The sequence below is a fragment of the Mustela nigripes genome, chromosome 6 (genome assembly GCF_022355385.1).
Source record: "Mustela nigripes isolate SB6536 chromosome 6, MUSNIG.SB6536, whole genome shotgun sequence".
NCBI lineage: Eukaryota > Metazoa > Chordata > Mammalia > Carnivora > Mustelidae > Mustela > Mustela nigripes.
In genome coordinates, this window is record NC_081562.1 from 137012217 (window position 1) to 137026460 (window position 14244).

Below are 14244 nucleotides of genomic sequence, written 5' to 3' on the forward strand. Positions count from 1 at the left end.
TAAAAAAAAAAAATTCAGAAGAAGGAACTGTGCCTAAAAGACTGAGGCCATAAATAAGTCAATGCCAAGGAAGCTTTTCACAAACCTAACAAGGCTGTCAGAGAAGAGCTTAAGTCGGGTCATTGAAATCCAAGTGCAGGTGAGAATCCAATGAGGCCTGACAGATGTAAAAGAATTAAATGGCAAATTTCCTGTCCTATTCTATATCCTATTCAGTATCTTATATTCAACATCCTATTCTAGATCCTATTCAAGTGAATATAATTATGCACATACAGATAAGTTATTCTAATATAATTTTAGAGGTAAAAACGGGCTTTTAAAATCATTTATCATAGCCTTTATGTTTGAAGAAAGTAACAGATTCATGAAGTAAAGAGGCCTGAAGTTATCTAGCTAATGATTCTTAAGCCTGAGTCAAAGTCCTAGAACTTGTCAAAAAATACACCTGTATTCTTACCCACCTAATCATCTCTGAACCAGGATTAATAAACACTGAAAAATAATGCTGAGTCAGTAACAAGAATATGATCTCAGCATGGAAGCTGACAATGACAACGCAAAGCTAACAGAGCCCCCACGAGATTCGCCCAGACTGTGGAGGGATATCCTGTCATATGTGAGGTTCCAGTAATATCACTACAGAACTAAACAGACTGAAGAAAGAGTTTAAAGAACAGTTTCAGGCCACACGGGTTAGCTGTGAACTGTTGGGAAAATCCCACCTCCTGGTTTATTCTCCATTCTCAGCTCCCTATGAATGGTACACATCCTAAACTTATTTTGCTTCAGTGAAGCTTTGATTAAATCCAAAATGTAACAATGAACAGCATTTCTGTGTGTTTACTACATGCCAGAAACTGTGGCAAGCCTTTAAAATATTTTATCTCATTTAATTCCCATGACAATCCTATTACTTTCTCAAATTCCAGATGGGGCTTAGAGAGATTAAGCAATTTGCTCAAGATGCTGATGGAACCAAAATTCAATGCCAGGCAGATGGCCCTGATGCCAGTATCCAAATCCTAACCATTGTGCCCTCCTGCTGAAGGCAAAGGAAAACTACAGTTGCAAAAGGCACCTGAACAGAATGCAGGTCAGTTCAAGTGAACTCTGTGTCTGGGAGGTTCACAGAAATACCTTCTCTTACACCAACACAGATAACTCTAGCATCATCTCAGACCCAAACGCCCATTTCAATTACAAAAGGTGACAAAGACTGGAATATACTAAGAGAAGATAACTTCTCTAATAAGATGTACTGTCCACTGCTGCTGTTGAAGCTCTCCTTTCGTCTTAGTGTGACTTTCAACCACCTTCAAATGCAAAGATGATCTATCTTCCTTCAAGGGGCTCTAACCTCCAACTAGAAGCAGATTCTATGTATGACCAACAGGATGAAAAAGAACTGTCCTTTGACTAATCTCCTTAGGCTCTTCCAATCCCTTGGGATTTCAAAACCATTACCCTCTCTGCATGCACACTCTGCACCAAGAGGACAAAATGTGAAAAGGACAGCTGATACCTAAATACGTGACAATCAAGGCCTAAAGAGCGACTGGGCAAAACACAGAAAATCCTGTCCATGAATATGCAGTTCTTTGTCAATCCTTCTTAGTGAGTGAAAGCCTACTCCTTCACCATTCTCCAGGTGTTATGATTGCTTTTGAAGATTTGGGGGTATTCTCCTAGCTGCCTTGCCTCTGTTACCTTGAATGACTCCGTGAAGGATGAAACAGTTACTCCTGTTTGACCTGCAACCCAGGGACGGATTCCCTGTTGTAGGCCAGGAAAATAGAAACCAAATACTGTTCTATTCCTTTTCCAGGGATGACTTCCTCTCACAGTACATTACCAACATAACAGCATGTAACTACACTAACGTTTCCATGCACACTATCTTATGGGAGCTTCGCAACAGAATTCCAGGTAGAGTCTACCTCACTGTTCTCATTTTACATCGACTGAAAGCAACTTACGTCCACCAGCGGGTTGGTCGGTGGCAAAGTCCAGACCACCCAGTTCTCCTGATCACGTCCCCTCTCTGACTACCCTAACAGCAGTGATGGTGAACATCCAAGCCCTGAACTATCCTAATCCACCAGTCACCCCGCCTCCGACCTTCACTGAACCATGACATGCCCTTCCGCCTCCCTTAGCACACCCCCTGAACGCAACCCGAGGTACAGAAGACAAGGATCGACTTCATTAAGCCCCTCTCCTCCCCACTGAAATAGCACCAGGAAGTCGAAATCTTGGCACTGGTGCTCCCATCCGACCTCTGTAAGGCCTGCATTTTTTTTTTTTTTTAAATGGAGCTAGGACTCGCTCAAAATGTCGCAGTTCCCTTTTGCCTATCGGCCCGACGTAACCCCTCCTGTCTCACCTCTTGATGGTAAGGCTTCGGAACAGTGGATACCACGCGGAGAACTGACAGTGCAGGACATGCTCCTTCTTCATCCTCCAGCTGCCGCCGCCGCCGCTCCCTTTCCTTCCAGCACCCTCCCGGAACCCAGGTCTCCCGTCCCGGAAGTACCCGCCGAGCTATTTTGGCTCAGGGACTCTTCCGGTCCATAAAGTAAGGGGGTGGGGGCCTAAAAGAGAGCGAGGAGCGTCGCGGTGCGTCCTTTCAGTATTCACTCACACACGCACACAGACGCACACACACAAAGCGTTCCCGTCCCGAAAAAGGAATTCCGGACGTGGGAAGAACGAGATTCTAAGACGCGCACCGCCCCGGAAGGTAATTGTCTCAGGCAAGGTTACGGGCGGGGGATTCTACGGGTGCCGGGAGGGGCCGAGCGCACATCCTCTTATCACCGCGAGGTGCGGCTGTGCCTGAAGCAGTAGCACCGGGTCTTCTGAGATTGCTGCCTCGGATTCGTGCTTTCTTCTCTCGTCCCCCTCCCCAAAGGAGTACCCTCCCCTTCACCCCACACTTGGAGTAGGTAACTGGGCGCGGGCCAATCCTGTACAGTCCGCTCTTTGGGGACGAGGGAGGGAGTACTTCTGGTGCGTGCCGGCAGCCGCGCGCGCGCGTGTCCCAGTCTGCGGACTGGGCTCGCGTCCCGGAAAGCGAGGAGGCGGCCGCCGCGAAGGCGCGGAAAGGAGGGCCAGTTTAGTGAGAACCAGAGGCTGGGTAGAAGAGCTTGGGCTCGGGCTCTTCGGTGCAGAGAAAGCAGGAAACACCGCAGTTACCTGTTCATGTGGGTGCGGTGGTTGAAGCATCTGCAAAGGGGGGAATGGCACCTCTTCTTCGTTCGTGGAGGAGGATTTTGAGAGAGAGGGAGAGAACCCTGCCCGTCCGCTCCTGAGAAGGTAGAAGAGGAGAGAGAAATTGGGGGGGGGGAACCGACGAAAGGGGGGAGAGGTGACTCCTTTGAGCGTGAAATTCATTTATCCCAGCCCTGCCAAAGTAGCAGCCTGGAAAAATACAGCCAGATGGTATCAGTAGCCGGGCCATGCTGGAATCCTAAGACTGGAAGAATTCTAGTCTAGTGAAATCTGCAGTATCATTCTTTTTCCCTCCTCTTTTCTCCATCACTGTTATTTTCCTTATTCCTTCCGTATCGGATGGCGACCAGACAATAGAATATTTTAGAAGTTCACTTTTGTTTGTTTCTGCAGAAGAATCAGATTCTAGCTGCTGAGTAATTTGACTTGGGCTTGTCCCCGTCACGTCTGTCTAAGGGCACACATTTTAGGTACGTCGTTAAAACGGCACACTCTGGTCCGTCTGAGCAGTTTTAGGTTAGAAAGAGGGGGGAACCCCACCGTCTACAGGCCTCTTCAGAAAAGTATTCATTAGGATAATTATAGGATCCTCTGCCTATTTGGAGTTAGAAACTCCTCCCCCAAAGAGTTTCATGTTTTGTTTTTCTCAAAAATGTTACTGGCTAAGTGGTTTAGTTGGGAGCATCATTTTTAAAGATAAGTTTTTCAAAGCAGAGGTAAGTTACAATGTTGCAGTGTATGCTGGGGGAGGGGCGGCAGTAGTTTTTCCTAAGGACTTCTGAGATCCAGGATTATGTAGTGCTTTCTGTTTTGAGGGGGAAATGAAGCAATATTCCATAGATGTGAGAGAATTATGCCAGACTGCCAGATCTAAGGGAGACCTAAAGCTGAATGGAGCAATCAGTCCAGATGTTCGTTTTGATTTGACCTAGGAGTAAATAGGTTGCTGCTGAAGGAATTATTAGCATTGATGAGGCGAATTAGGGTAAGGTATTTTATGTTGGAGATAGGAATTAATAGATGTATAGAAGAAAGTAGAAACTGGGAATATAACCCTTCTGGGAGGAGTAATATGTTAACAGCCCAGGAAACTTGAGTGTAGAGTTAGAGGCAACTGCAAAGCATTAGTACAGAACTGGTTATTTGTAGAGAAGCAGTCAAGTTTGTAAACTTAAATATAAATACTACAGGGACGGAATTTGTTACAGATGTCTTTTATTTGGGCTATACTTTAGAAGTGAGTTTGGTGACTTTTTAGTATTACAGTTGATTTTTTAAGTTAACTAGTTACACATTTAACTAGCCTCAAAAACATCAACATTACAAAGGGATGCTCTGGTGTTGTGAATGGATACAGCTAAATTCCCTTTGATTATTTTTTAGCCACCATGTTTGTCTTTTCTTTACTTAGCCATGAAGTGTTTATTCTCAAGTCTCTTCAATAAAACCTTTACAACAATGGAAATAGTTGCTTTTTCTCATGCATGCCTAAAAATATCAGTAGCTAAATGATTGTGGGGGAGGGGGTTTATTGTGTAATTTTAAATTAAATAATGGAAAACATTTCCTGCCCTGAACCCACATGACTAATCCTTCTAAATTAATACTTCCATCTACCTGCTGTTTTTATCCACTTGGATATCATGTCAACATCTCAAACTCAGTGTGTCCATATTTAAAGACTGTACCACCCCTTTCTCCTGAAGCCCCAAAGTCCTTTAAGAACTTCTTCTCGGAATTAGCTTTGAAAACCCCTTCCGTAGACACTGGTTTAGGACAGGTAATAAAGTTTCATATGCAAGGAATTAAGTCTGTTTCCTTGCCACCGCTACCACCCTAGACCAAACCTATGGTATCTGTTGATTGAGCTATTGCAAGAGGTTCTTTACTGGGCTCATTGTACAGCTGTAACCAATTAACCCTCCCAAGGGTAATTAGTCCACAACCCAAACTAAAAGTAATGATTATAAATCACCAAGTAGCCTCATTTCAGGAAAATGTTACCTCTCTGCCCATCCAACCCCCACATCTGCCAGAAAAGAAAAGAAACTCGGTGGCTTTCCATAATTAACAAATTACAGGAAGTCTTTAGTATCTGAGGATAATTGTTGTCAGCAAAGGAGAGTTCACGTAAAGCGGATCCATTTGAGACGGACCAAAATTTTGCTATAAGTGGTACAAAAGAAGGAATGATCAAAATATCTTTTAAAAAATTAAGTTTTTAAAATTTTTATGATTATAACCAAGACCATTAAATGTAACTATCCCAATTGATTACTTATTTATTATAAATCACATGGCTTTTCTGTGTAATTATTCTGAAAGAATGTGGGATCACATCTTGGACAGGCCTAAGCATTTGATGCTTGACTTACACAGTCATAAAGTTATTTTTGCAAAAATTAATCCTCTCCCTCTTAATTTCTTTCAAAATGCCTTATTGGAAATATCTCAATCCAATTATTAAACTGTTTCAACTGCCTAACCTTGGTCAGTCAGAAGCTTTGCTTGTGATTTGAGCTTCTACACCTTTTATTTGGTTGAACGTAAACAGTGTTTACAATACTCAACTTTTATCTGGGAGAGAGTCGCCAGCATGTTATTTCTTGATTTTTTTGCTTCACTTTGCAACTTCAGCAAACCTTAGGGATTCCAATATGGTAATAACTGAATAATGAGAAGCCTGAGTGCAAACTCCGCTCCCACTTAACCTGAATTCAGCTGTTGTTAATAGTACTGAAATACCCAAGATTGTGAAAAAATAATCATTTTTCTTCCTCCCTTCAGTGGAGAATTTTTAAGTGCTATCCCCAAGAGGCGCTTACACAGTAGCAAGAGCTTGTGGCATGCCCGCGTTTTGGGGCTCTTTATTTGCCCGCAAATTTGGGAGAGGAGGCAGGCATGGAGCCAAATCTGTGTAAGCCCTTAGAAATGTGTTTGCATATGTTAACATCACCCATCATGTGGGGTTAGTTTGCAGGGGGAGAGGGTGTGGGAGGGAAAGATTGAGAACCACAGAGCTTGCCAAACTCTACTATAGTAATTTCTCAACCCTTCCCCTAATTAGTGTTTCTGTTTTTCATGTGGTTCCTTCCTGAAATGCTTTCCCTGTCTCGGTGTCTAAATCATATCTTAATATCAAATGGCCTCTTAGTAGTGGTCAACTTTTCAAAGTCTATTACTTTCCCTGCCTCCCAAGTGGATGTGATTTGTTGCTCACTTAAAACACCCTGGTATTGCTTTATCTCTGTAATAGACATTTACCCTTCTGGTTCCTTGTGTGTCCAACTATGAGGTCCCCAAGGGAAGGATTATGGGTCAGTTTGCACTTTCTGTGTGTGTGTGTGTGTTTCAAACATTTGAACTGCCCCTCTCATAAAGTCAGTTAACCTCCTGCCTACCACTGTATGGCAGTTCTAAGAATCCTGTGATGTCTTCCCTCATGAGAGCTTCTGGTGCCCTGAAAAAATGCAGCTAACATATCATAGACCTTCAGTGTTCAGACCAAACAAAAACTACATAAAACAGATTATGTGAGTTAAAACAGAAGAACACAACATTATGTACACGGGTATTATTTTAAGTATAACATGTACATCTTAGCAGCTTAGCAGCAAAATGTAAATGACTTGAAATTCTAGCTAAGGGAGTGGATAAAATTTACATTACACTTTACTTTTAAATCTGAAAATAGGATGGAGTCAGCTCAGGAAAGCTTTATCACAGTCACTGAGACAGGAGGGTTCGACGTGCAATGGAGCCTTGTTTCTTTCTGTACAGCCTTACTTGTAGGGACCAGTCCCCACATGGCACCATTTAGCTTCCAGTTTTGAAATGGTGCTAAAAATAATATTCTTTTTTCTGTTTCAGTAGTATTTTTGAGATGCTTTTATAATCCTGAACATTTTGGGAATCGCAGAATAAAGAAATTATTTTGAAATCACCCTTTTACCACATTTTTTGGTTATTTACACTGTCAGCAGATTGCTTCAAAATACTGTTGCCTCTTGGGGCTGATTGCATTCCAATTACCCTGGAGAGGCTCAGCCCTGCTTCCCACTTTTTTTTTCCTTTTTTGTAATTTATGTCTGTAATTTGTTGTCTTCCTAGCTCTCTAATAGTCTAGCTTAAATTTTTTTTAATACAGTCTGTTTGAAACAACTGTTTATAGCTTAACATTTGCTGACCAAAACTTCCATCTTTTGATTACTGAGACTGGTATAATAGAGTTTAACTAAACTGTTTAAATGATGGATCATCCTTCAGAATAGTACTTTCCACCTTTTGGCCATCAACAATGCCTTTTACAGTCTGGAGGCAGCTAGAGATAAAGATAAGGGGGCCTACTAGATAATTTAAATGCCTTAAAGTTATATGTAAATCTGAAGGAGCTAGTGGCCCCTTTGCCCCTATATACTCACCTGGGGATGGGGGATGACCTCCATTTTGTCTAGACTTTCTGGGAGTCCAGATTAGGAACCCTTGTAACAGAAAAGTTACAGATGATCTAACTCTTCTTTTACGAACTTCTGGTGGTGTTCAGCCTTTTGAGGTCTGCAGTTTTGGGTAGGCATCAGAAAAGTTATTTGGGGTCAAAAATACAACTTTTCAAAAGGAGGTCGAAATTTTACTTAATCCAACCATCTTGCATGTAAATTTCAGATTACATCGTGGACTAAATGGGTTCCCTTGGATGCCTAAAAGTTTCTCTCGAGTGACAGAATTAAAAGCAGAGGAAATATTCTTTCTGTGATGTATATGTTCCTAATAGGGAGGAAATGGAAATCTGAAAGATAAAAATCTAGGTAGAGAAAGTTCTTTTATCTAGTTCTAGAGACCACTCAGGCAATGACCAGTAGCCAGCCTTTGATTTAACCTGTGGTTAGTGTTCCTCTGGATCAGCAGACTGCTTTGATTGCCTAACGATGTAAATTATTTGCCATATGTAAACTAATGCTAGTTAAAAGTTTACCAGGAATAACTGCCTCTTTTGTTACGCTATAGGCATATAGTCACTGTGCTAAATGATTGTCTCTAAATACGCACATAGCTTACTGTTTATTTAACTTTCTAGCGTCTGTTCAGACGTCACCAAATCAAAGGAGGCTTCCCTGATCACGTCATGAAGATACCAGCACCTGCCCTGCACCTTCTCTACTCTTCTTCATCTTCCTCTGTAAAGCTTAAGAGTCTCTAATGTAAATTTTGTATATTCCTCAGTTTTCTCCCCTTCCTCCCACCAGAAAGTAAGCTCCTGGTAGGCAGGGCATTTGTACAGTGTACTACTGCGTTTCCAGCACTGAGGACACCCCTCACAGGAATTCCAGCCCCTTTGCCACAGGGTGCTCTAGCCAAGTTACTTAAGATCCAGTCGATAATTCATTTTTTATAAACATTAATACAATTTGTGCATACTTCTTTATGGTTAAACGAGTGTGAAAATGTATACACATTTCTTTCTGTCTTCATTAAGTGGTTTTTATTTCTTTAGCATAAAGTCATTTCTTTCTTCCCTAATCCCTCAAGTTTTACTTTTTTGGCAAAGTTCTTACTGGAAATTGAATTCCTCGGTTTACCCACAAAATAATCTTCAGGCAACAATGTTGATTAATCTCATGATACAACAGAAATACATTTAATTTTACAACAGAAATATATATTGAGTATCAGGCAAAATATACACCCAGTGGACAGTAAAATGATCACTTGGGTACAGTAATGCCATGTATATATTATTAGCCTGTTGAATCCAAAGCAAAGTTCCGTGAACTAGTCTCCTAGACTTGGTCATTCTTTGGATCTACTGTGGCTTTCAACAACCCAACTGCTTGTCTCTTGGGGATTTAAAGACTGCAAAGGTAATGATTGTTAATTGAGATGCAATTCACATACCATAAAATTCACCTTCTTAAACTGTAAAATTCCATGGTTTTTAGTGTATTTGCAAAATAGTGCCACCGTCACCACTAAGTTCTAGAACACCTTTCATCAAAAAGAAGCCCCATACTGGCAAGTAGTCACTCCCTATATTCTCCTTCCCCCCGTTCCCTTGGCAACTACTAACTAATCTGCTTTCTGTATCTCTAGATTTGCTCTTCTGGGTATTTCATATATATAATCTTAAAATATTTGGCCTTCTGTATCTGGCTTCTCTCACTTAGCATGTTTTCAAGGTTCATCTATCTTGTAGCAGGTGTCAGTACTTCACTCTATTTATGGGTGAATAGTATTCCATTGAATGGATATACCACATTTTATTTACTCATCAATTGATAGACATTTAGGTGGTTTCCACTCTGGGGGTATTACAAATTATACTGTGATGAACATTTATGTAAAAGTTTTTATGAGAGTTTGTTTCATTTCTCTTGGGTATATATTAGGAGTGAAATTGCTGGGTCATATGGAAACTCTGGTTAACCCTTTGAAGACCGTTTTCCAAAATGGCTGCACCATCTTGCAATCCTTCCAGCAGCATATGAGGGTCTCAGTTTCTCTACATCCTCACTGCCACTTGTTATTCTCCACCTTTTATTATAATCTCCATAGTAGGGGTGAAGTGTGGTATCTCATTGTGGTTTTGATTTGCCTTCCTCTGATGGCTAAAAATGCCAAACATATTTTCATGGGCTTATTGGCCATTTGTATATCTTCTTTGGGAAAATGTCTATTTAGGTCCTTGTCTATTTTTAATTAGGTTGTTTTTTAATTATTGTATTCTGAGATTTTTCACATATTTCGGGCACAGTTCTCCTATCAAATTTACAGACTTTTTTTCCCATTCTATGGATTGTTTTTTTCTCTTGTTGGTATCCTTTGAAGCACACAAGTTTTTGCTTTTGAGGAAGTCCAGTTGATATGTAGTTTCTTTGGTTGATTGTGTGTTGCGGACCACATCTAGGAGATCATTGCCTAACCTAAGATCATGAAGATTTACACTTATGCTTTCTCCTAAGAATTTTGTAGGTTTAGCTCTTACATTAGTTGTCCATTATGAGTTAATTTTTATACACAGTGTTAGGTAGAGGTTCATTTTCTTTTTTTTTTTTTTTTTTTTTTTTTCTGAAGATCCCATCTACTTAGCACAAGAGCGCTAGGGGGGGAGGAACAGAGAGAGAAAGAATCGCCAGCAGACTCTGCACCAAGTGTAGAGGCTGGTGCAGGGCCAGTGACCCCAAAATCATGACCTGAGGTGAAATCGAGAGTCAGACGCTCAACTGATTAAGGCACCAAGGCACCTGTGAGGTTCTTTTTCATTCTTATGAATGTATGTATCTAAGCCCAGAACAAGCTTTTGAAAAAGGCTATTTGTTACCCGCCTTGAGTGGTGGTATTCTTTTTTTTTTTTTTTTTTTAATTTAATTGACAGTAAGAGAGGGAACACAAGTAGGGGAGTGGGAAAGGGAGAAATAGGTCTCCTGCTGAGCAGGGAGCCTGATACGGTGTTAGATCCCAGGACCCAGGGATGGTGACCTGAGCCAAAGGCAGAGGCTTAACCCACTGAGCCACCCACACTTCCCAAATGGTGGCATTCTCGTTGAAAATAATTAGACCATATAAATATGTGGGTTTAATTCTGGACTCTCTATTCCATCAGCTGATATGTCTGTCCTTATGCAGGTACCCACACCATCTTGATTACTGTGGATTTTATAGTGACTTTTGAAATCAAGAAGTGTGAATCTCTTTAAAACTATGTGCCAAGACAATTTTGAAATTGAGTTTAACTAAGTTAGTCAAATAAAGACAAGTAGACAAAGAACTATTCTTCAAAGGAAGTCTAAGCAGGTCCTAAACTAACCTAATTTACTTAGGAACAGAATGGCTGTCTAGACTTACCCAGCCAGGTTCATTTTACTCCTTCCTTCATTTATTTATTTTTTAAGATTTTATTTGGTTATTTGTCAGAGAGGGAGCACACAAGCAAGGGGAGAAGCAGGCTCCCCACTGAGCAAGGAAACTGATGGAGGACTGGATTCCAGGACCTTGGGATCATGACCTGAGCTAAGGGCAGATGCTTAACCAACAGAGCCACCCAGGTGTCCCATCTTCCTTCATTTATTCAGCAGTAATTTTTAGGTATTTCTATACCAACACAACTGTGAGCAGTGTTGAACACTGGACAACATAAAGACAAATCTAACGTCGAGGAGATGACTTTGGAAATTTCATCCCAGGTGGGAGGTTTTCAGCCAGAGCAGTGATGGTAAAGATAGGACACTTTTAAGAAATGTTAGAGACAGAATTTTTAGTACTTACAATGGATAAATTATAAGTTGGTGAAGGAGAATAAGGGATTGGAGCTATCTCTATTTCTAGCTTGGGGTGTGGGGGTGATGGGTAGATGGAGTAGATAGGCAGATGGTAAGGGACTAGACTGCACTGGGCTGAGTAAGTGCACACAGTGGTATCATCTGTTCTTTTGAGAAGTCTAGCAAGGCAGAAGGAGAGAATAGGGTTGTGAGAAGGTTAAATGTGTTTGTTTTGTTGGGTGTATTTTAGGATGGACAGTACTTGCCATCTGAGATAAAAATTGCAAATGTGATATTACTACTTTAGGTCTCAGAAGAAACAGAGTGGGGTGCCTGGGTGGTTCAGTGGGTTAAGCATCTGCCTTCAGCTCAGATCATGATCCCAGGGTTCTGGATTTGAGCCCTTCATCGGGTTCCCTGCTCATCAGGGAGCCCGCTTCTCCCTCTGCCTGCTTCTTGCCCTGCTTGTTCTCTCTCTCCCTGTCAAATAAATAAATAAAATCAAAGAAAGGAAGGGAAGAAAGGGAGAAAGCAAAGACACTCTTTCCTCCAAGACATTTGTTAGGATAGTTGATGTTGATGGTATCTTCCCTGGAGTAAACATAGCGAACGTTAGGAGGTACAGTAGGTGAGGGAACTATAGATCTTAAGAGCAGTAAAGCACTGGAGTGGCCACTGAGAACTGTACAGAGAATAATGAGGAAATAGAAAATAGGATTGAAAAAAGACAAGACAGAGGATCAGTTCAGGAAGTCTAACAGCTAAATACCAGCTCGTAAAAGAAAGAACAGAGAGAATAGAAGGGAGGAGATTATCAATGAAATATTTCAAGAAAAATTCCCCATAAAGCACAGTATGGTTCTCAGATTGAAAGAACCCATTGACAAAACAGGGGAAGGGGATTAAAGGTACAAACTTACAGGGGCACCTGCGTGGCTCAGACTGTTAAGTGTTCAACTCTTGATTCTGGCTCAGATCATGATCTCAGGGTTGTGAGATCAAACCTCGACAGGTTCAGAGCTCAGCTGGGAGAAATCTGCTTGAGGCTCGCTCTCTTTCTCTATCTCCGTCTCCCTTGGTCCCTCACATGGTTGTGAGCACTTGCTCTTTCTCTCAAAAGTAAATCTTCAAAAACACAAACAAAAGATACAGACTTCCAGCTATTAAATAAATGAGATACGGGAATGCAATGTACAGCATAGAGAATATAGTTAATAATATTGTAGCAAGTTTATATGGGGACAGATGGTAGCGAGATTTTCCTGGGGATGACTTCATAAATTATATAAACGTTGAGCCACTATGTTGTACCCCAGAAACTAATAAAATATTGTATGCCAACTATGCCTCAATAAAAATAAGAAAGGGCCCATTTGAGATCCCAATACAATAACATCAACACAAAGACATGAATAACTACAGGTTTCCAGAGAAATAAAATAGGCCCCATAGAAAAAGGTTTGGATGTCACAGCAGCCAACGCAAGACAACTGAGCAAGGCCTCCATATTTCTGACAGAAAGTGATTTTCAGCCCATACTTCTATATGCAGCCAGGTTAGTCAGTCCACTTTGAGGGAAGAAGAAGATTTTCAGACATTCAGGGTATACAAAACAGGAGAATAAGCCAAGAATAGAGACTGGAGTAGTGTACAACATGTGGAACGGGACAGGGCCTGCTTCCGCAACAGAGCTGGTGCTACTGGCCAACTCATGCACAGCTGTGACTTCGATACATGTTGAAACTTGAAAGTGAACAGGCCACAATGTAAATGTGTTTCATTCCACTGAGCTGCACAATTTAATATTATTAAAATGGTATAACCACTTACCACAAGTTTTAAAAAAAAGATGTGTGGGAGGTAAAATCAGGCAGCTCATACAAGTCTTACAGTTGAGCTGTCAAAGGTAGATAAGGGACAGCAGTGAAGGGGTGGGAATGGGGAGTGGTATACAATTTTTGTACTGTTTCCCCCTTGGAAAGCTTTTAAATTTAGAGTCAAAAAATCCACGAATGTATGTGTAAGTGCCTAGCGCCCACCCAATAAGAGCTTAGCTAAGATGAGCTGAATCTGACTAGGATGGCTGAGGGTTCTTCCCTGGATGTTTCCTGGGGCCTGGGCCAGGCAGGACTCCTGGGGCAGTCCTCCCAGGTTCACGTGAGAAAAGCGGCTTTGACGACGTCAGAAAAGTTTTCCACCATTTAAGTACTCTGACTGGTGGCCTCTGAACAAATGTTTAATTCAGAAAAATAAATGTAGCCTAAACAAATTTTATTATCTTCCAGCGTGAACTTCCCGCCTGAGGACTAGAAAGACGAAGTAGTTTGAAAATGGAGAACCAAGAACCAGCGGATCCTCCTCAAAATACCAAACAGTCTATTATTTCAGAGGAGGTATAAATTGGTTTTTACTTCCCTTTCTCCTCTCTGCACCCCCCTTCCCAGAGCTGAGTTTAAATGAAATGTAGGAACTGTTGTTTCAGATGCTTGTATTTAATTCTTTTTTTTTTTTTTTAAGATTTTATTTATTTATTTGATAGAGATCACAAGTAGGCAGAGAGAGAGGGGGAAGCAGGCTCCTCATGGAGCAGAGAGCCCCAGGAGCCCGATGCGGGGCTCGATCCCAGGACCCTGGGATCATGACCTGAGCTGAAGGCAGAGGCTATAACCCACTGAGCCACCCAGGCACCCCTGTGTATTTAATTCTTAAAGACAGTTTTGGGGCGCCTGGGTGGCTCAGTGGGTTAAGCCGCTGCCTT

The 14244-nt window shown here is 41.5% G+C and overlaps 2 protein-coding genes across 7 annotated transcripts in view; one reads left to right on the plus strand and one right to left on the minus strand.

Annotated features, from left to right (window-relative positions):
- The window catches only part of CDC123 (cell division cycle 123), a 57124-nt gene extending 54652 nt beyond the window's left edge, over positions 1 to 2472 (minus strand). For both annotated transcript variants that reach the window (XM_059404314.1, XM_059404313.1), the window contains exon 1: positions 2387 to 2472. In XM_059404314.1, coding sequence (XP_059260297.1) covers positions 2387 to 2460 — 74 coding nt within the window. In that variant the 5' untranslated portion in view covers positions 2461 to 2472. The remainder of the gene's footprint in view (positions 1 to 2386) is intronic.
- Positions 2473 to 2651: 179 nt separating this feature from the next.
- NUDT5 (nudix hydrolase 5) overlaps positions 2652 to 14244 on the plus strand; it is a 25315-nt gene continuing 13722 nt past the window's right edge. The window contains exons 1-2 of one of the 5 annotated variants that reach the window (XM_059404316.1): positions 2652 to 2743; positions 13772 to 13879. In XM_059404316.1, coding sequence (XP_059260299.1) covers positions 13817 to 13879 — 63 coding nt within the window. In that variant the 5' untranslated portion in view covers positions 2652 to 2743; positions 13772 to 13816. Of the gene's footprint in view, positions 2744 to 2778; positions 2949 to 3054; positions 3319 to 13771; positions 13880 to 14244 lie in introns of those variants that run through there. The other 4 variants (XM_059404319.1, XM_059404317.1, XM_059404315.1 and 1 more) reach the window with 4 other exon arrangements.